General features: G+C 35.9%; 1 protein-coding gene across 2 annotated transcripts in view; it reads right to left on the reverse strand.

Annotated features, from left to right (window-relative positions):
- The window catches only part of LOC110457248 (zinc transporter 9-like), a 35,966-nt gene that overhangs the window by 12,764 nt on the left and 349 nt on the right, over positions 1 to 22,853 (reverse strand). For both annotated transcript variants that reach the window (XM_021508435.1, XM_021508436.1), the window contains exons 2-13: positions 22,573 to 22,663; positions 20,652 to 20,891; positions 17,916 to 18,080; positions 17,429 to 17,504; positions 13,688 to 13,786; positions 13,170 to 13,231; positions 12,368 to 12,399; positions 10,347 to 10,429; positions 9,192 to 9,294; positions 5,568 to 5,623; positions 2,908 to 3,046; positions 1,873 to 1,912 (exon numbers count right to left, since the gene is read on the reverse strand). In XM_021508435.1, the coding sequence (XP_021364110.1) occupies positions 1,873 to 1,912; positions 2,908 to 3,046; positions 5,568 to 5,623; positions 9,192 to 9,294; positions 10,347 to 10,429; positions 12,368 to 12,399; positions 13,170 to 13,231; positions 13,688 to 13,786; positions 17,429 to 17,504; positions 17,916 to 18,080; positions 20,652 to 20,891; positions 22,573 to 22,651 (1,174 nt within the window). In that variant the 5' untranslated portion in view covers positions 22,652 to 22,663. The remainder of the gene's footprint in view (positions 1 to 1,872; positions 1,913 to 2,907; positions 3,047 to 5,567; positions 5,624 to 9,191; positions 9,295 to 10,346; positions 10,430 to 12,367; positions 12,400 to 13,169; positions 13,232 to 13,687; positions 13,787 to 17,428; positions 17,505 to 17,915; positions 18,081 to 20,651; positions 20,892 to 22,572; positions 22,664 to 22,853) is intronic.

Consider the following 22,853-nt stretch of genomic DNA (forward strand, 5'->3'; position numbering starts at 1 on the left):
CTTATTTCGGATAGTCCGAACTTGTCAAATGAAAACGTAAAGTAAGATTTTTTTTCGGCAAACTCCATTGAAATCTCGCTGCGATAGGCCCCGGAAAAATGCCAATACTTTGATCAACAGACACGTTTAGGGTAATGGGTTGTATGTGTGAGCATTGCAGTACAGCTGAGACAGACAAATCATAAATATATGTCACAGATTTTAGCGTTGATTCATTTTTTTTACATTGTTTGGAAAATACATCGTGCACGAGACAGCCAATTTCAACTTAGGCCCCGACAATGTATAAATAACATGCGATCAGTACGCACTGATGTCATGCTGTATGGCTGTACGCTAAAAAATCGCCCGTGTGTTGTCAAATACAGTGTTAACTAAGCATTTTGATTATTTTATTGCGACCAGACATCCCTTAATTATTGTAAACGTGTAAACGTGTGCCTCACACCAGGTAGGGCAGGACCCGATGTCGCGGTAGGAATCGGCCGCCCAGCCATGGTGCGTGACGTGATTAGCATTCATGTCAAAGTCCAAACATATCCACAGGTGTCCTAATTAGCAATGGGTAATTTTGAAGGTGTCAAATAAGTTTGGTAGGTATTAGGACTATATCACTTATAATTTAAAGCAGACATGTTAATGTTCTGACCTAATTTTACTAACATATAGACCTATATTTACTGTAAGGTAACGCTTTGTAAACACAACAGGTTATGTAGACTATGTTTTCAATTTATTAAACGGACCATTCATTACCAATAATATATACAATAGTTTCTGATTCAAATAACACCTAACCACACAGAGACTCAATATTGAGGTCTCTGATACAAGCTAGGTAGTCTCAACTTTTGTGTCACAAATGAAACGTGTACTGTTTCGGGGCCTACACAAGGGCCTCTGCTTCGCAATAACGATCATAATAAGCACGAAATGAAGAAAGTTTAATGACCAATTAACATTGAATTAAATAATATACTATCATTTTACCTATTTATAAATGTGCCATTGTTCTATGCCAGGCCGTCGTTGTTATGTATCTCCTTACATTGGATATATAGAGGTATACTCCGGTGAAGAAAATATGTCGGGTATATGTTTGTGACTTGATTTGCACTTTGCCGAAATTTTTGCCGATAGTTCGAACTCACGCTTATTTTCTGAAGCATAATTTTGTATAATCCGAACAGGTTCATCAATATTTATTTAATTTTGTTCCAACTGACCGAAGGTTTACCGTACTGTATGTACATGTGAAATTTCAGAAAGATCCAACCAGTATTTCTGGTGATATAGTGAGAACAATCTTCAAATGTCAAAATCAAAGATAGTGGCCTTGTGGCCATCTTGTTTTAATGAATACACAAAAAGTAACAGGCACTACTTAACAACCTGATAGAGACAAAATTGGACAAAATCCTGTAATCCCTATTCCGTCTTTGCGTATTGCAGAATTATCTTCTCTTGGGAGCAGGGATTGATTGTTACGTCATTGGTTTGTGTGAGAAAATTACGCCGTTTTCTCAAAAATTGATGACGTTACTCTCACAAACAAGTGACGTCACAATCAATACCTGCTCCCAAGAGAAGATAACTCTGCAATACACAAAGACGGAATAGAAGAAGTAGAATTTCAAAGGTTTTACCTCAATTTCCCCTATTGGGCCCCGCCCCTCTGCCCTGGGGGTCACATCTAACGTTTACACAAAATTGAGTCCCCTTAGCCTAAGGTTGCTTCAGACTTCACTAGAAGAAGGATTTCAAAGTTTTACCTCTATTTTCCCTATTCAGCCTCACCCCTCTGCCCCCAGGGGGGTCACACCAACCGTTTATACACCTTCGGGCAGGTGAGCTAACAAGGCAATATCTTACCTCCTTCTGTACATGTGGTGGTTATCAGCATCCCAAGGGCCTGTCAACAAAACAAAAGGTAGGTAGGTAATTTAATATCAGCTTGTCTATCATGAAGAACCAAAAATATTTTCCTTAAACAAGAGGCCAAGAGGGCCTGTATTGCTAACCTGGATAATAAAGCAACCATGGAAAATTGTTCTCATAACATACAACAACTATTTCCAAATATTGGCAGTGTCTCTCAGCAACACCCATCCCTCATCAGGTCCCTTCTTTCTACCCCTATGAATTGGGGCAGATTTAAACATTAATCTCAATTTCCCCTACTGGGTCCACCCTTCTGCACCCTAAAAGCAACCCACTATTTATACAAAATTGTGTCCCCTTTACCTGAGGATATTTAAGGCCAAATCCGGATAAAATCTCTCCAACAGTTTAGAACAAGGATTTAAAAGGTTTAAACTTCAATTTCCCCTATTGGGCCATGCCCCTCTGCACCAAGTGGGGCCACACCCTCCGTTTATATAACATTTAGTCCCCTTTAGTCAAGAATGCTCCATGCCAAATTTGGATAAAATCGCTACAATGGTACAAAACAAGAAGGATTTTAAAGATTTAAACCTTGATTTTCCCTATTGGGCCCCGTCCCTCTGCACCCAGAGGGGCTGTACCTATTTATACAAAATTTAGTCCCCTTTGCCCAAAGATGGTCCATGCCAAATTTGGATAAAATCCTTCCAATGGAACAGAGGAAGAAGGATTTTGAAGACTTAAAAAACTTGATTTCCCCTATTGGGCCCTGCCCCTTTGATTGAAAGCAGCTATTAATTTTCCAGGGCAACAACCATCGTCTATTCTGCTATGCTATAACCGTTTGTAACCTCAAATGTTATATATAATACAATACTAATTATTTTATCATTAAAGTATCCCATGTCAATTTTGCTTATTGTTTTATATGTATGAAATGATGATCTTATCTATAATATAATTTCTGTGTTTTGTTTAATACCTGCCTATTGTAATGTAGTTCAAGGTAAGGTCATAACTCACCCATACAGAGTAGAGGTAGGGTTGAGTATTATAAAGTAAGCCAATTATTCCGTATGCACAGTTGATAAACCCTCCAAAGAAGAAGATGCCAATGCCAGCCACGAAAGAGAAGAGATATTTAGCTGAATTATGTCCATATCTGAAAAATGATATAGAAACTTATTAAATGTACATGATTTATAATGAATTAGTTATGCACAGATTTGATTCAAATTTAATTGTGTTTGCAAAGTTTCACCTGAAGGATATTTAAGCAAGTTATATTGCAAAACTTAAGTGTGGTCACTTCCCAATCAGAACACAGCCAGGCCAGGAGAGCTAAAATTAACTCGCACAGAATGTTTAATTTGGCACCTTATTGAGGCCAGCATATTTGACCTTGAAACAAGTTCTACCAACTTCTACTAATCACTCTTAATGACTCAGATTGAAGAGTGCAAGGAATCTTAATGTGGGAGGGAACAAGAGCACCCAGAGAAAAGCCATGTGCTTTTTAATGTAACACATGTATAAAGACTTAGTCTTGTCAACAGGAGGAGGATTTGAATAGAAGTTTGGATACCAAATGGAATGATGAACAAGAGGCCCTATTGGCCTACTTCACACACCTCGTATTAATCTCACACTTGTAACCTTAAAAGTGATCTAAAATAAAGCTACAGCCAAAATATCAGTATTTATGACAAGAAGTCTTGACCTTGAAAAAGTCAAACAAAGTCATTACATTGAACAAACTTTTGAAAGTGGGTCAAGGTCATTCAAATGAAAAAAACTTCATTCAAGCATGCTACTGGCCAAATACCAACATTCTGGGCCTCATGGTTATTTAGAAGTCGTTTAAAGCTTTTAACAAATTTGACCCCTGTGACCTTAAATACAGGTCAAGGTCATTCATTTTAACAATCTTGGAAGCCCTTAATCCTAGCATGCTACTGGTCAGATATCATTAAAAGATTCAAACATATTTGACTCCTGTGACCTTTAATACAAGTCTAGTTCATTCATTTTATCAAACTTGATAGCCCTGCATCTAAGCACAATACTGGCCAAATATCAACATTCTATGCCTCATGATTATTCAAAGGAAGTCGTTTTAAAATTTTAAACATATTTGACCCCTGTGACCTTGAATACGATTCAAGGTTATTAATTTGAACAAACTTGGTAGCCTTTCATCCATGTCCGACTATTCAGTTATTGAATTTGGTAACTGGTTCCTGGTCTTCCGACCAAGTAACCGGCTAACCGTTTACAACCCTACTTTATTTCCCTATTTTGCCCTGTGTCTGTGTTTCCATGGGGTAACACAATCTTTACTTATACAATGTTGAGTCCCTTTGGCCAAGGGCTCGCTCCAGATTCCTTGACTGGTACTGAAGAAGTAAGATTTTAAAGATTTACCATTATTTATCATCTCAAACCTGCCTGTCTGCCCGAGGGTAAGCTTAAAAGACGATAGAAGGATAATGGAAGCTGTAAACAAGAGGCCCATGGGCCTTAACGGTCACCTGAGTCCTAGAGTATTTATTTTTGTTGTTGAAATATGTACCAATTTGAGTAAAAAAGAGTTAAGTATAATGTTAACTTAACTTTGTCAGGACCATGAGCTGATCATTCCTTGACCAATTTTCAGTGAGATCAGCCTATTAGAACTTGTTTTTGAAATAGGTATTTACAAAATAGCGGCCATGGCAGCCAAAGTTTCAGTTCAATCGGCCAAGTAGAACTTTACTTTAAGTTTGAAATAGTTTTTCAAAATGGCGGCTGTGGCGGCCATATTTGGATTTATGATCGACCCGAAAAACAACAACACTTTGTCAGGACCATGAGTCGATCATTCCTACAAAGTTTCAGTTCAATCGGCCAAGCAGAACTTGACTTTAAGTTTGAAATAGTTTTTCAAAATGGCGGCAATGGTGGCCATATTGGATTTCTGATTGACCTGAAAAATAACAACACTTTGTCAGGACCATGAGTCAATCATTCCTACAAAGTTTAAGTTCAATCAGCCTAGCAGAACTTGACTTTAATTTTAAATAGTATTTCAAAATGGCGGCCATGGTGGCCATATTGGATTTCTGATTGACCTGAAAAATGACAACACTTTGTCAGGACCAAGGGGCGATCATTCCTACCAACTTTCAGTTCAATCTGCCCAGCAGAACTTGACTCAAAGTTTGAAATAGTTTTTCAAATGGCGGCCGTGGGGGCCATATTGGATTTCTGATAGACCCGAAAAATAACAACACTTTGTCAGGACCATGGGGCGATCATTCCTACTAATTTTCAGTGCAATCGGCCCAGCAGAACTTGACTTAAAGTTTGAAATAGTTTTTCAAAATGGCGGCCGTGGGGGCCATATTGGATTTCTGATAGACCCGAAAAAAAACAACACTTTGTCAGGACCATGGGGCGATCATTCCTACTAATTTTCAGTCCAATCGGCCCAGCAGAACTTGACTTTAAGTTTGAAATGTATAATGTTAACGGACGACGGACGACGGATGAAAACGGATAGCAATAGGTCACTTGAGCTAAAGCTCAGGTGACCTAAAAAGAAGTTTCTTCGAGGCTTTGTTGCCAATGGAAAAATAGTAACTTACTACAGCTTAACATATTGGAAAGGCAATGATCACGACAATAGGCTAGAACATACTTACGGGTGGACCGAGTCGGGAGCTTTGTTAGAAATGTATAGTCCAAATAACATGAAGATCTGAATAATAAGCACACAAACAGACATCAGAAAAGGTAACAGGCCATTAAATGGAACTGCCTTTACCAAAAATGTTTACAACAAAACCAATGGACAGGAATGGTAAAATATCATCATTATTTAGAAGATTTCAGAATGTGTATTTGATCCTCAGAACCGAAAAGGTGGTTGTAACATCACAATCCTGTATGATGCTGTCACCACATAAAATATGAAATAAAGAAGAAATATCATATTTAAAAAAACATTTGTACATGATAACATGTAATATTGTCTCATAAACAGGGTTATATGACGTTGTCTAATGTAAGTGTTAAATGACATAGTCCAAGGTAACAGTGTTACATGACATTGTCTGATGTAACACGTATATATATATATATATGATGTTGTCTAATCTAACAGGGTTATATGACGTTGTCTAATGTAACAGTGTTAAATGACATAGTCTGATGTACCAGTGTTAAATGACATTGTCTAATGTAACAGTCTTATATGACATTGTTTAATGAAACTGTGTTAAATGACATTGCCTGATGAAAGTGTTATATGACATTGTCTAATGTAACAGCCTTATATGACATTGTTTAATGAAACAGTGTTATATGACATTGTTTAATGAAACTGTGTTAAATGACATTGCCTGATGAAACAGTTTTATATGACATTGCTTAATGAAACCGTCTTAAATGACATTGCCTGATGTACCAGTCTTATATGACGTTGTCTTACGTAACAGTGTTAAATGACATTGTCTTATGTAACAGTGTTAAATGACAAAGTCTGATGTAACAGTGCTAAATGACATTGCCTGATGAAACAGTGTTATATGACATTGCTTAATGAAACAGTGTTAAATGACATTGCCTGATGTAACAGTCTTATATGACGTTGTCTTATGTAACAGTGTTAAATGACATTGCCTGATGAAACAGTGTTATATGACATTTCTTAATGAAACAGTGTTATATGACATTGCCTGATGAACAGTATTTTATGACGTTGTCTATTGTAACAGTGTTAAATGACATTGCCTGATGAAACAGTGTTATATGACTTTGCTTAATGAAACAGTGTTATATGACATTGCCTGATGAAACAGTGTTATATGACTTTGCTTAATGAAACAGTGTTATATGACATTGCCTGATGAAACAGTGTTATATGACATTGCTTAATGAAACAGTGTTAAATGACATTGCCTGATGAAACAGTGTTATATGACATTTTCTAGTGTAACAGTGTTATATGACATTGTTTAATGAAACAGTGTTATATGACATTGCCTGATGAACAGTATTTTATGACGTTGTCTAATGTAACAGTGTTAAATGACATTGCCTGATGAAACAGTGTTATATGACGTTGTCTTATGAAACAGTGTTAAATGACATTGTCTGATGAAACAGTGTTATCCCACGTTGTCTGATGTAACAGTGTTATATGACATTGTTTAATGAAACAGTGTTATATGACATTGCCTGATGAACAGTGTTATATGACGTTGTCTAATGTAACAGTGTTAAATGACATTGTCTGATGAAACAGTGTTATATGACGTTGTCTGATGTAACAGTGTTATATGACATTGTTTAATGAAACAGTGTTATATGACATTGCGTGATTAAACAGTGTTATATGACGTTGTCTTATGAAACAGTGTTAAATGACATTGTCTAATGTAACAGGCTTATATGACGTTGTCTTATGTAACGGTGTTAAATGACATTGTCTTATGTAACCGTGTTATATGACGTTGTCTTATGAAACAGTGCTAAATGACATTGTCTAATGTAACAGTCTTATATGGCGTTGTCTTATGTAACAGTGTTAAATGACATTGCCTTATGTAACAGTGTTATATGACGATGTCTTATGAAACAGTGTTAAATGACATTGGCTTATGTAACAGTGTTATATGACGTTGTCTTATGAAACAGTGCTAAATGACATTGTCTAATGTAACAGTGTTATATGACATTGTCTTATGTAACAGTTTTATATGACGTTGTCTTATGTAACAGTGTTAAATGACATTGTCTTATGTAACAGTTATACAAAAGTGTTTTAAAATTTTGTGAAAAGCAACATTTAAATGACCTTGTGAAAAGTTAAGTGTTTACAAATTACATATTAAATTCAACATTGTGTGTATATAACCTTGATTTGTTTGCCAAAAAAACCCCAACAATAGATCCCAGAGGGATATTGGCACCCACCATTGTACCATCTTCAATAGTTCTTTGTCAGTTCAATCTTTTCTCTTAATTTCTCTAATCTGTTTGATCCAAGTCATGTTAACAGTAAATTCACCCTGAGGTAACTTTTGATCTGAACTTGATACTGCTGTGTATAAAAGACAACCTTCAAAGTGAGTTTGTCATTTCACATATTTACTAGCACAGTACATAATGTGAAAGAAATAGAACCAATCATTACAATATTTACTAACAAAATATACCCAAAAGTTGCATTTTCCTATATAAACTGTAGTTAATTTCACCCCCTCCCCAGGGGCAAATGTGAAGCTTCAGGGTCATGAAATTCACACGACCGATGGAAAGCAATTAGAAAAGGTCACTTGAGCAACGCTCAGGTGACCTAAAAATCGAAGATGGCTGCCTGTAAGCCATTTTGTTTATCTGATCATTCTCAAAATTCAACATGCACATCTACAGATCAAGTGGCGCCTACATAACAAATTTGGGAAAGTACTTCCTGAGAAATAGCGATAACAAACCTTGAAAGTCACAATCCAAGAGGTGGCCTATCGGCCATTTTGTTTATCCAATCAATCTCAAAATTAAACATGCACAACTACAGTTTGTTTGTTTGTTTGATTTTGTTTAATGTCCCATTAATAGCTAAGGTCATTTAAGGACAAGGTGCAAGATGCATGTGTGTAGTGTTTATGTGTGTATGTTGGGAGGATGCGATATGTTCGTGTTTGTCTCCTTGTGATAGCGTGGAACTGATGCCGACTTTATAGTGCTACCTCACTGAAACATACTGCCGAAGACACCCAGCAGGACGCCCCACCCGGTCACATTAAGCTGACAACGGGCGAACCAGCGTTAAGCAGGAGTATAAACTACCATTTTTAAAGACTTTGGTATGTCTCGGCCAGGGGACAGAACCCAAAGCCTTCCTCACAGGGGCGAACGCTCAACAAATGGCCAAAAGTGCGGCATTGTCAAGGGAGACATTAGGAAGGAGAAAGACCAAGGGGAACATACATATCAGGTTTGAGAAAGATCTCTCCAGTTCTTCCTGAGAAATAGCCATAACAAACCTTCACTGTGAAAATCCAAGATGGCTGCCTGTTGGCCATTTTGTTTATGCACATCTACATGTAGGGACCAAGGGAAACCAACATATAAAATTTGAGAAAGATCTCTCTGGTACTTTCTGGGAAATATTGATAACAAGAATTGTTTTAGATCGGACCCCATGACCAAGGATGCAGGGTGATTTGAATAGCCCACCATCAGATGATGGTGGGCTAAAAAAGCACACAAAGACACCAAAGTCTGAACACTAATGATCAATGATGTCATGGATCACCTACCTGATTCAAGGCATCTGTAAGAGAGTGGATCATTTCAGCAAACATACTATCAGAACCTGTTTTGTTCCAGGCCAGGCCCTTAAATCCAGCATTTAATACGTTGCTGAATAAAAACAACAAACATACTATTAGAGGCTGTCTAGTACCAGACATAACCAATTCATGTAGCATGGAAAAAGTAACTGAACACTGAACTTTGGTATTACCAAGCGATGTGGTTACTTATGGTATACATTTCTAAACATTCTTAAAATTTATCAAGATATTATTATCATAAACAGTTCTAAACAAGAGGCCCAGAGGGCCTGTATCGCTCACCTGAATATTAAAGCAGTCATAGCAAAATAGTCTCATTAAATATTATATTGCACTACAAATATTTTCCTCGCAAACTTAGTTGGCTCCATCTGTTGAAACTACCAGCCAAACATAATTATAACATTCTATGCTTTTTAGTTCTTGTTCAGAAGTTGTTTGACATATTTATCCTATGACCTTGTAAGTAGGTCAATGTCATTTTCCTGCTCAAACTTTGTTAGCTCTATCCCAATTAGAAGCTACCAGACAAGTCTTATGAATCCATTCCTTTCGGTTCTTCAGAACAAATACTTTGTTATGTTGTTGACCTCTGTGACCTTTTAAGTAGGTTGAAGTCATTTTCATTTGCAAACTTTGGTGAGCTCTATCCCAGGAAGCCACCAGCCAAATATTATAATTTTATGCCTTTCGATTATTCAGAAGAAGTTGTTTGATTTTTTTGACATATTTGACACTTGTGACCTTGAAAGTAGGTCAAGGTCATTTTCATTAGCAAACTTTGGTGAGCTCTATCCCAGGAAGCCACCAGCCAAATATTATAATTTTATGCCTTTCGATTATTCAGAAGAAGTTGTTTAAAGTGTTTGACACATTTGACCCCTGTGACCTTGAAAGTAGGTTAGGTCAATTTTGTTCTCAAACTTTGTCAGGCTCCTACCAACAAAACTTCCAGTCAAATATCATGGCTCTATGCCTGTTGTTCCAAAGAAAAGTTGTTTAAAGGAAAAGTTGGCGGACAACGATGGACGGACGAGGGACACCGCACCATGACATAACCTCATTTACCCTTTTGGCAGGTGGGCTAAAAATCATAAAATTCATCAAAAATTTACTTACGCTGCAATTGCGGCCAGCACCACTCTACCGGATGGTGACCATAAGGTATCTTTAAAGAATTTAAAGCTATGTTTTGCGTCTACCTGAAAGGGAAGTCAGATTGCATATGTTGCTGTATTCATGCAATGAAACTATTTCATATTAACTGAAACTATTTACTAGTGTAGGTAAAATTATGATATTAGCAACATTTTCTCTTGCTTTTCAAAAATATTGTTCCTCTGCTTATTAATGAAACTTTCTGATTGGAAATATTCACATTTGAATTAAGAAGATTCGTGCTAATATAAATCACTTTTTGTGGACCAAACCTACAAGTATTACTAACAAATATTTGAATCATTAGCTACACTATACCCAAAAACCTACTTTTCATTTTATTAAGAGTTCCAAGAGCTATTTTGAAGCTGGCTAACTCTAAAAATCATCTTATTTTCTATGCATTTTTTATGAAGAGTATGGTTATCAATTAAATACTTTAAAGAATTATTTCTCCTGGATTTTAAATAATATATATACCATAGCACTACCATTTTGGATGGAAGGTTTTACATGTGATATGCCATTGTAATTCACTTTCTCTGATTAAACTAAATAAACAGTTTCTAAGACTAACACTGGCTTTTAATTAGAGTTCCTTATGTAAATGAATGAAGGACACAGATCACAGCTGTTTTATAGATAGTAGTGCTACACAAAATTGGGAAACTGCCTTATAAAGTCACCTACTTCTGGACTTTCCTGCAAAAACAACAGTTTCTCTAACATGAGACTTTGATTCAAATGCAATTAGAATTTCAATTTAAAACAGAAGATTATCATGTAATAATTTTTTTAAATGGCACTTGATGTTTTACAGGTAAGAGTGTAAGGTAACCGGTGACAGTACCCAAATCGGATCACCAAACCATCATTTTATTTATTCTTTAATAATTCTGAGGATGAATTTTATTCATTTATAGTTTTAAACATATTTGACCCCTGTGACCTTGAATACATGTCAAGGTCATTCATTTGAACAAACTTAGTAGCCCTTCGTCCCAGCATGTTACTGGCCAAATAGCATTATCCTAGGTCTCTTGGTTATTCAGAAGATTTTATTTTAAAGGTTTTAAACATATTTGACCCCTGTGACCTTGAATATAAGTTAAGGTCATTCATTTGAACAAAGTCGGTAACAATTCATCCTAGCATGCTACTGGCCAAATATCATCACCCTGGGCATTTTGGTTATTCAGAAGAAATTGTATATTTTTTTTAACATATTTGACCCCTGTGACCTTGAAAATAGGCGAAGGTCATTTATTTGAACAAATTTGGTAGCCCTTCATTCCAGTTTGCTTCTGGCCAAATAGCATCACACTAGGTCTCTTGGTTATATTGATGCCGGACGCCGCACCAGGGCATAAGCTCACTTGGTCCTTCGGGCCAGGTGAGCTAAAATGGTCCATGTCTATCTATTCTAAGGCTACATGATTGTTTTAACTGATCAGTTGACACATTTATTGATTTAAAAGTATTTTTGCAAAAAGTGATCCAATTTGGGTCCTGCCTCCTTACATTGTCATCACTGAAGGGATAGATTAAAACTATGGCACACAAACTCTTGGACATGTTTGGTATTGTTAAGTTTTGAGAATTTTTTGTTCTCTGACTTCTCAAAAGACATCTATCTGTCAAAATTCTTGTGTTGGGGGGGGGGGGGGGGGGGAAGGAAACACAGGCTAATTACATATGATCTTACCAGACACATAGTTATAGATATAATTTCTTAAAATCTATTGAATATTCAACAAATCAAATATCTGTATGCATTTTTTAGTAAATAAATTTAGATCCCTTTCAGTAAATCAATTTTCTATGTTTAATATTACCCAACTTCCAGGCAGTTTATTTTCAATTGTAGATTCAATATTTTTAGCCATTTCATTGCAATACTTCACCCTAACCATGATCCTGGTACATGTACATGCAGTAAGAATACCTTCTATAATATTCAGTGGTAGTTGATACTTTCTTACCGGTTTTTCAGATGAGTCATTGTCCTGATAATCTGAAAGATCATAAGGTATTGCTATATAGTGTACACAACAAACTCGGCACTCATAATAGAATTGTTCTGGATTCTATTTATTACAACAAGAAAAACAATTATATTTATCATCCTCTTGACCAAGTTATTATAGCATTGATTTCATGCAGCATCATGTTTTTAATTTTATTTGAAAAAAAATATCAGTTTACACAGTATTCATTAAAAGTAATATTTTTGAGATTGTAAGGTATTTGGTGTTGCTTGACAAAAATGCCTACTGACTATTTTGCATTTGTAGTTTAATTGCTAACTACAATCCATTACAAACATCTTGTTGATATATTTTATTATAAGTATGTCAATAGCTGAATGTGACGTAAAACTGCTTTAATAACTAACTGATTTCCATTACAAACGTTTTGTTGATATATTTTATTATAAGTATGTCAATAGTTGAATGTGACGTAAAACTGCTTTAATAACTTACTGATTTCCATTACAAACGTTTTGATGATATATTTTATTATAATTATGTCACTAGTTAAATTTGAGGCGTAAAACTGCTTTAATAACTAACTGATTTCCATTACAAACGTTTTGTTGATATATTTTTTTAATAAGTATGTCAATAGTTGAATGTGACGTAAAACTGCTTTAAAAACTTACTGATTTCCATTACAAACGTTTTGTTGATATATTTTATTATAAGTATATCAATAGTTGAATGTGACGTAAAACTGCTTTAATAACTGACTGATTTCCATTACAAACGTTTTGATGATACTTACTGTAGTTGTGTTTCACGCGTAGGTTTTGCATTCTTTGCATACTTCCCCACACTTCTATTGTCCTAAAACATAAAACTTCACACTTTCAGAGAAAGATATCAACTGTTCCAGAGATGAAATGTGAGCATGCAGAACACTGTCAGATATTTTAAAATATTTAAAATGGCCACTTGACGATGAAGAAATTTGGTTTCTGTTCAACTGAGCAGCTACTTGACATCAGCCTTACAGCTTTAAGATTACCCTGTTTCACCCACGTTTAATTGAGAGCACCTATTTCAGTAGACCCTCAAACTTATGTTTATAAAATGAAGTTTGACCTTTTGGTTTGAAAGGACATGTTAATTTGATATATTTTCTGACCCTCCGAAATTCTGAGAAAATTTTATTTGACTTCTGAAACTACTTATGTCAAGAGTCAAGTGAAAATCCTGTCAGTTGGTATCAACATAAATAGTTGCATTTAATGGTGAAGAAATATCACATTTGCACTGTTATGACAGGGAACAAATACTCACTTTTGTCGTAAATCAGATACCGAGTACATAGTGACATATTTCTTGTCTGTGTTGCGGTATGCATTCCTTTTCTTTACTGATCTAAGACTTTTCAGTTGTCTGAAATCAAAATGAGAAATATTTCTTCTAGATCAACAATTAAAGATAAAAACCTAATACTATATTTTTACTACTTGCCATTGCCATATTTATGATTTTCTCTTGAACCACTTACTTCATTCTTTAAGTAAATGGTTCAAGCTGAAAACACTCATAGAAAATTCATTCAAACCATTGTTAGGACCTGGTCTTCCTATTTTCCAATGGCAGATGCACATTTTTATCTTTGGTCTTAAAAGGGTAACCACCCAGGTAAACACACTTCATGTACATGTTTGAATCAATACATGTAATATTTATTTATTTAAGTTTCACAATGTAATAACCAGAAGAGGCTATTTATCTCATATCTTTGACCTACAAAGTGTGTTGATTTCAATTTTTTACACGGTAAACGGAGACACAGTAGTCTAGTGGTAGGACGCTTGGCTTGTGACCGAAGGGTTGCAGGTTCGAGTCACGTCACAGCACTGTGTTGTATCTTTGAGCAAGATACTTTACTCCGCTTGTTCCAGTCTACTTAGCAGTAAATAAGTATGTGATTGGGCAGTGCTAGAATTTTAGAATGCTAGCTGTGAGCGCCGAAATGCTAGCACCGTCTATATGCTCCCCAGGGAGTTGAGAAAGATATTAACTCGTTACAAAGGCCCTATAACCACGGATAATAATTTGTGAACCACTTTGAGACAACCTACAAACCAGGTTGTGATAAAGCGAATTATTATTATTATTATTATTACCAAAAGTTTAATTGAAAAAACGTTATTGGTCTGTGTTGGACGATTATATTGCTTTACACCTTCTGATTCTGTTAAAAATATTTTAACCTGGAAGGACATCCAAGGTAATTATCAAGAGAGCTGCCGGGGGCAGCATATCCCCTACCTCCCCCAAAAAAAACATGTCCAAGGTTTGCTATTGACCCATCATAGATTTGTGTTCAAGAAGGGAAGAAAACTGTGCATAAATCTGTTTTATGTGGACATAGTACCCATTCTCTGCATATGAAGCAAATTTTGTACATCCATTTGCAAATTACCCAAAAACATCAGTGGAATATACAAAGTTATCATTCAGAGAAGTGAAATTTTATTTTGGCACTGTGGCCTTGATTTCTGATTGCCTACCCCATTAAATCAATAGGCTTATTTGCAATCACTAGGGCATGAAATAATACAAGTTTGAACTTTTTGTGGAAATTCCATTTAAGGTGGCTCCACACTTTCGCACTAACCAGCAAAATTCATTGAAACTTTCATATAATGGTTATGCAACTATGTAGAGTTGATTTTATGAAAATCTAAACATTCCGATAGTTTGGGGACTTTTTGGGAAAAAATACCCAAAAATTGAATTTTCGTCAATATTTATGTTTTACGTTTTTGGGGGTGTGTGGCATTGTTCGGAACAATAACAACAATAATAAAATGAAAAGAAGCATTTCCAATTAACCTTACAAATATTTTATTTATCGCAAAATATGAAACACATGTTACACAAAGTGCTTTTTATTGAATTTGTACGGATAAAAGTGAGTATCTACAAGCTAAAAACAAACAGGACACAAAGATCTATACATATAGAATGGAAAATTGAACAAAATATACACAATGGCTTTATAATTAATTTATTTTACATTTTACAATCACTTTGATCCAGGTGAGAGTTATCTTCCTTGACAAAAATCGGAACTTTTTGCAGAGGGATGACATTTATACAATGACAGTTGTCTCATTTTACATATAACAAAAATGATGGAAATAAATCAAAAATATGATATCAAAATTATCAATTGATTGTTCTTTATTGGAACCAAATTACCCTCAGTCATGTACACTTTGGACATCATTCCACAGTCCGCTAACTCACAGTATATTCATAATTACATGTCAGGTACATATGTGACCAGAGGCTATCGCATGGGATACCGTTCTGGCGTGCACTCACACATGCATTTCATAGGTATCTTGATATTTTACAAAACATCATTTTCACAGAGTAAGTAGACTACATTTGTAAACACGATTTAATCGACAGAGCGAAACTCCCTCAACAGCGAAAATCGTAATGACCTCGAGCTTATGAACTTGTGTAAGCACGTGATATGCACATGTGAGGTTGGTACGTCCGCATTCCATGTGTTTCCTATATGCCCTTCTTGAGGTCGTCTGGTCTCATGTCACTGTCTTCCCATGAGCCTGTTCATGTCTGTGAATTGGAAAGCTTTATTCCTGAAGTACGTGTGATTATACATTTCCCGGTAAAATCTCGATATCGGGTGTTGACATATCATCGGCACGCACGTGTGCTATCGTTTACCAGGGACCTGTTCGTTTATGCGAAACAACCGGTTTGACCGTTTATAAATGTAACAATTTCGGGTATAAATCCTGGCGGACATGCAAATGCGTATGCACGCCTTGCAAGGCTTTCTCAAGGCTCACCTGAAAGCAGCATCAGATTACTAGGTCCGACCTTATTTAATAAACGAACAACAGTGGCCCGATCGGTTTGACTGTTTAAACGAAAACGGCCCAGGTGTTACTATAATTTGCACTACGATATTGAATGCCCGATACGCAATACGGAAATGACAACACGGTGTACATGCACATTTCGCTCAGGATAATTGAGTCCGAGCTGTACTTTTTCCGGAAGTATGTCACGAAAATGGACGCTGATGACAATGTGTGGAGCCACCTTAACTTACTATTGGGACAAACACAACAAAACACAATTTTATTTTTAGCAAAAGCACTAGTCTACTAGTGACTTTGACCTCTGGCAGACCACACTCATAATCGTTGGGGCACTTTCATCAACTAGGGCAATCTACACACCAAGTTTGATAATTTATTTTGTATGATTTGATCAGTTATCATCATCTTGACAAGCAGAATTCTATTTTGAGTAACGCTTATTATGACATCTGTGCTCTTGCATCCACATTCCCATGCCAAATTTGAAGTTTGTATGATTATTAGTTCTCAAGTTATCATGTGCATAGACGAACACCTCATGTGACGACTATTTCTCCCATCCTTCACAGGCGTGTCTCCCGTTTTGGCTGGGAAAGATCAGCTTATCACCCCTTAGGGGGAGATAGCCTCGTGCCGATTAGCACATGTTCAATAGTGACGTCATAAAATGTGTCATCAGTAATTGTGGCGTCATCAAAAGTGTGTGACGATATGCATGACCCACATGTGGTTTTGTTTACAAACATGGCAGACTACTGTCTGTAGAGCTGTGACTGAAATAATAGGATGGGAGAAAAATAATCATCCCCTACCTTGAAGGTGTAACAGAGAAATTTCCAACCCTCGGGGTGATTTGTTTGGTTGTCTAACCCTCGGCAGTGCCTCAGGTTAGACACAGTGCCTCGGGTTAGACAACCAAAAAACATCACCCCTCGGGTTGGAGATTTCTCTGTCACACCCTCAAGGTAGGGGAAGATTCTATTAATCCCCCCTCCCCAAAATTATTAAACCATGTTTCTGGCAAAAGATCATGAACTTAGGCCTTTTGACCTATACAGAAGATTTTTTTTATGTTTTGACAGATTTTACCCCTGTGACCTTGAAAGTGGGTCAATGTCATTCATATGAATTGAATAAGTGTGGTCTGTTGTCTCAAATTTACCTTGGTAAGAGCAAATATTCTGCCAGAGCTCGTGCTTCTTCTATCAGCTTCTCATCTTCTTTAAACAGCTTCTTAGCTACAAAACAAACAACAGTCTTTTTATTTGTTTTCAATTAAGGATGACTTCCCATCAATTTTCATAATTTCAAACACATTGACAATGCATGAATTTTTGAAGCAAAGGATGGGTCTGAAGTTCAATCTAACTGTTCATGTTGCAGCATCTTGCCTTAATTGAAATGTAATCTAATGTCCTGCATAAATGAAAAGAAAGGTGATACTCATCATAGTGGTTGGACTAAAACCAGCTATCAGTGATGAATTCAATTTATACCAATTTAGCACTTATCTTTTCACAGGTGGTATTTATGAAAAGTCCTGTGCAGTAAATGTAGAAATTCTCTGTTTTAATTTGCACTGTGAATGAACTATTATTACCGAACTGTAAATTGAGTAGAAGTACAGTAGTAGAAACATTATAGTGTACCTTTTCGTTTAGGTTTGAAAGGCCAGGAGAACTTTGGATCATCCATGTCAACCTCCTTTCCTTTGGTATGGATTATTGTCAGTGTTTTATCTTCCATGCACTTTTTCAGTTGATGATGTAATGGTATACCCGCTTGGTAATCAAATGAAATAACCAATTTTCCATCTGTAAGAAAGATCAAAGTTAATATCCAAAGTTTTGAACGGCTACATAAACAAGAGATCCCAGGGGATCTTGGCACCCACCATTGTACCATCTTCATTAGTTCTTTGTCAGTTCGATCTTTACTCTTCTTTTCTCTAATCTGTTTGATAGGGTCATGTTAACAGTAAATTCACCTCGAGGTAACTTTTGATCTAAACTCAATACTGATGTGTATGAAAGCCAACCTTCAAAGTGAGTTTGTCATTTCACATAATTACTAGTACAGTACTTAATGTGAAAGAAATAGATTTGATCATTGCAATATGAGAATTATCTGTTTAGTTCTTTCTTTAGCCATTTTGTTTTTATGATCAGTCTCAAAATATAACATGCACAACGAGGGATCAGGGGGAACCTACATATCAAATTTGAGAAAGATCCCTCAAGTTATTCCTGAGAAATAGTACAAACAAACTTTCAATGTCAAAACTTGAAGATGGCTGTCGGTAGGCCATTTTGTTTAACTGATCAGTTTCAAAAGTAAACATGAACAATAAAGGATGGTAGGGAACCTGCATTGGCTGGCCAAATTTTTTTTTTAGGCGGGTAAAAAATTTGAAGCACTGTCCCAAATGACATATTGGTGGCCCAAATAATTTTGGGAAGAAATACTTCCACAGCATTTAACACAATGCTTAGCACATTACAGGACAATGTTTGTAATATGTAAAACAGAATAAAACATTATATTTTTAATTCTTCAACCCTAGTTAAAACCTGACATGATCCGCTCCATACATGTCTTTAGTATATTTCCCAAAGAAATACACAAAACTTGCACCTCAAAGAAGACTCCCTGGCCGTATTAATATAGAAAATCTGAGGGGAACCTTCATATAAAATTTAAGATCCCTCTGGTACTTCCGGAGAAATAACGGTAACAAATCTTCACTAACAAAATCAAAGATGGCTGCTTGTCGGCCATGTTGTTTATCCGATCAGTCTCAAAAGTTGCCCTGCACAGCTATGGACCAAGGGCAACCTACATATTAAATTTGAGAAAGATCCCTCTGGTACTTCTTGAGAAATATCGATAACAAGAATTGTTTACGGATGGACCACGGACGCAGGGTGATTTGAAAAGCCCACCATCAGATGAAGGTGGGCTAAAAAGTGATGAGACAAATGTCATATTGAAGTTATAATTTACAAAATTGAATTGATTTTCCAGGGGCAGAGCAGGGCCCAATCTGGCTTCTTTTTGTGATCAGCAATTGCATATAAATATAAGCTTAAGGTAGATTAGAAAGAGTCACATCCAATTCATTGTTATCACATGGGACCCAAGTCCCTTGGGATGGAGATGGACTAATGGAAATCCAATCAAGGGTGTTAAGTTATATCATGACCGAATTTCCCTATTGGGCCTTGTTCTCACTAACAGCTGGCACCCAAGGTTATTTCACCAGGTAGTTGGCTGTTTGTTGCCAGCTACTTAAGTACTACTTTACATATTTTATGAGTGTCATCATCTTCAAATTCTTTGATATTAAAAGTGCTTGAAGCTATTTAAACAAGAGTACTGTGGGACTGAACAACTTTCTCATATTGAAATAAGATCTGCATCATTCTAAGAGTGGTTAGCTGACATGCTATAAAAAATGTAGGAGAAAATCTACAGACAAAAAATAAAATACTGAAATGAACAAAGGGCAATAACTTTTGAAAAATCGTTGAATCAATCTTCTTTCAAGGAAGACACAACTTCATATCATGATTATAATGTATATTAAGTTTCAAAGAGATCCGTTGGAAAATGAAGAAGAAGATTGCCGGACAAAAATCAAATACTGAAATAAACAAAGGGCAACAACTTTTGGAAAAATTATCGAATCAAAATTCTTTTCAAGGAAACACAACAACATATCATGAGTTTTTAGCCTATTAAGTTTCAAAGAAATCCGTCAAAAAATGTAGGAGATCTCCGGACAAAAAAATAAAATACTGAAATGAACAAAGGGCAATAACTTTTGAAAAATCGTTGAATCAATCTTCTTTCAAGGAAGACACAACTTCATATCATGATTATAATGTATATTAAGTTTCAAAGAGATCTGTTGGAAAATGAAGGAGGAGATTGCCGGACAAAAATCAAATACTGAAATAAACAAAGGGCAATAACTTTTGGAAAAATTATCGAATCAAAATTCTTTTCAAGGAAACACAACAACATATCATGAGTTTTTAGCCTATTAAGTTTCAAAGAAATCCGTCAAAAAATGTAGGAGATCTCTTGACAAAAAAATCAAATACTGAGATGAACAAAGGGCAATAACTTTTGAAAAGTTGTCGAATCTAAATTCTATTAAGGGAGACACAACTTCATATCATGATTATAATGTATAAGTTTACGCCGGGGCCGGCCAGCGGACGCCATACCATAATATTCCATCAAATTTGACGGGCGCATAAAAATGACCTCCTATTCCAAAGAATTGGTTTTAATGTATAATATACATTTGTATATGGTTTTAGAATCAATTTATCTACATATACTACATGTACACCACACCTTCTCAGTGGTAACCTTACCATCATCATTTGTAGAAGATAATGATTCCTTATCTAAGTTTGTTGTTGTGTCTATATCATTTACTTCTGTAGTTGATGTGCCTGTTTTTCTGTACTCCTGTTTTGATTCATTCACGCCATTTTTCGAGGTACCATCTGTTTGCGATCGAACAGAAGGAATGCTTATAACTCCTCTGTGTCCCTTCTTCAACGTCTGCGGACACCGGGTGGGTAAACCGAGATAGCGCCTAATCAGACAACCTTGTGAATAAATCAACAAAAAGACATGACACTAAGCAAATAGCAAGCATAAGGCAGAAACAGGATTTGTATGCACAGTTACTTAGTCAAAGGAACATCACACTAGCCAAGCTTTTGAAAGTATTACCAACACATCATTTGACAAGAGATCCCAGATCAGGGATCTTGGTGCCCACCATTGTACCGTCTTCATTAGTTCTATGTCCGTTTGATCTTTTCTCTTTTTTTCTCTTATCTGTTTGATCAAGTAATGTCAGCAGTAAATGCACCGTTTCACATATTTACTAGTACAGTTCTTTAAATGTAAGAGAAATAGATCTGATCATTACAATGGCAATGCCCATATGAGGGGGTTGTGCCAAACCTGTTTGAGGTTCAACAAGCCCCCTTAAAGATAGGTATTGTCACCTAAAAATCCCAAACCCCGATAAATCTACATATTGCATCACTACATATATATATGTGAGAGAACTTATCTGATTGGGTGATGGGTGAGTGTGTGTGCATGCTAAGCACCTGTTATTCCCTACACAAACTTTCCTCATAGAATTTGAATACCACCCTCCTAAATGAAGGTATCACCTACGAAACGCTATTCCATCACTGATCATTGTTCCATTTCCTGGTAAGTTACTGTGAGTGCATAAATATGTCTACTTTTTTTCATTTCATATATAATTCATACTATTGAATTGGTCATTGTGGGCGAGTTATGTATTGTTTATAAGTGTTCATGCATGCACATATCATGTATTTGTAGGTCTTTTGTAAATAATTAAACCATTCAAAAGAACCAATCGCTCACGTTTATTTGTTGCCTGGGTTACTTTGGCCAAAAAAAAAAAAAAAGTCTGTTTAGGGTTCCCGACTAACTCTAGGCCTAGCTTTTTACCCCCGACCCAAAACTTACAACAGCAAAAAACAAACTTTAAAAAAAAAAAACCACTGATTTTATAATTTTAGAAGGTTCCTTGCTTTTCAAAATGGCTTCCAGCTCCGTATTGGTGCTAAATGTCATCATATGGAGAACAATTTGCCTCCAAATGAACTCCACTGATGTAATTCTTTGTTTTACATACAATAGTAGGGTCATAATCACATGACCACACGGTACATAAAATATGAAAAATAAATCTGACCAGCTACCTACCCTTGTTTTTTTTTGTCCATAAACAGACTATATTTTTTTTGGTCTTATTATAAGCCACTTTTAATTTATTATGTTTGTAACATGTTTAGCGCATTTATTATATCAAAGATATTATATATTTATTTATCTATACAAAATGACATGCATCTCAAGTTCATTTATTAATCTGGGTTTCTTAATTGGCCTTCATTTTTTATGATTTCAGTGGTTTCGAATGGCAGTATCTTAAACCGGTTGGTCAGCATATTTTTTTGGTATCTCCACAGCTAGTAAAAGAGAAAATAAGCTCTGCATGACCTAGCTAGATATACAATGTAGGTATATAATGAATTTTAGACAATATATGTCATTTTGTATCATTCAGTTTGGTCGCAAACGAGAATTGACATCATATAAGTCTGGTGAACATTTTTAGCAATAAATCAGTCTTTTACTGCTCTGTTCAAGGGGGCTTGTTGAGTCTAAAGACTTAACTGCTCTTTAAAGGGACTTGTTGAGTACTAGTCTTACAGTACAAGTATGTTTGATTACCTTCGTAATTCCGAGACGATATCCTCAGCAGTGGAACATCACTAATGCCTTTGGAAAAGGCCAACCGCAGTGCCAACATTTTCTCAGCTCACTTCAAATATATACATATAACAAACTGTTATGTTCACGGTGCGTTGTTAAAAGTCCCACAGAGCTGCTGTGTTCTATAAGGAACCCCAACTCTTGACAAGAAGAAGAAGAAGAAGAAAACACTACTGTATCAAGAATATAATTTTAACTATAGTAAAATGCAACTTTATCGTTTTTTTCTGTTACAAAAA

Source organism: Mizuhopecten yessoensis, unplaced genomic scaffold (genome assembly GCF_002113885.1).
Source record: "Mizuhopecten yessoensis strain PY_sf001 unplaced genomic scaffold, ASM211388v2 scaffold9049, whole genome shotgun sequence".
NCBI classification, from domain to species: domain Eukaryota; kingdom Metazoa; phylum Mollusca; class Bivalvia; order Pectinida; family Pectinidae; genus Mizuhopecten; species Mizuhopecten yessoensis.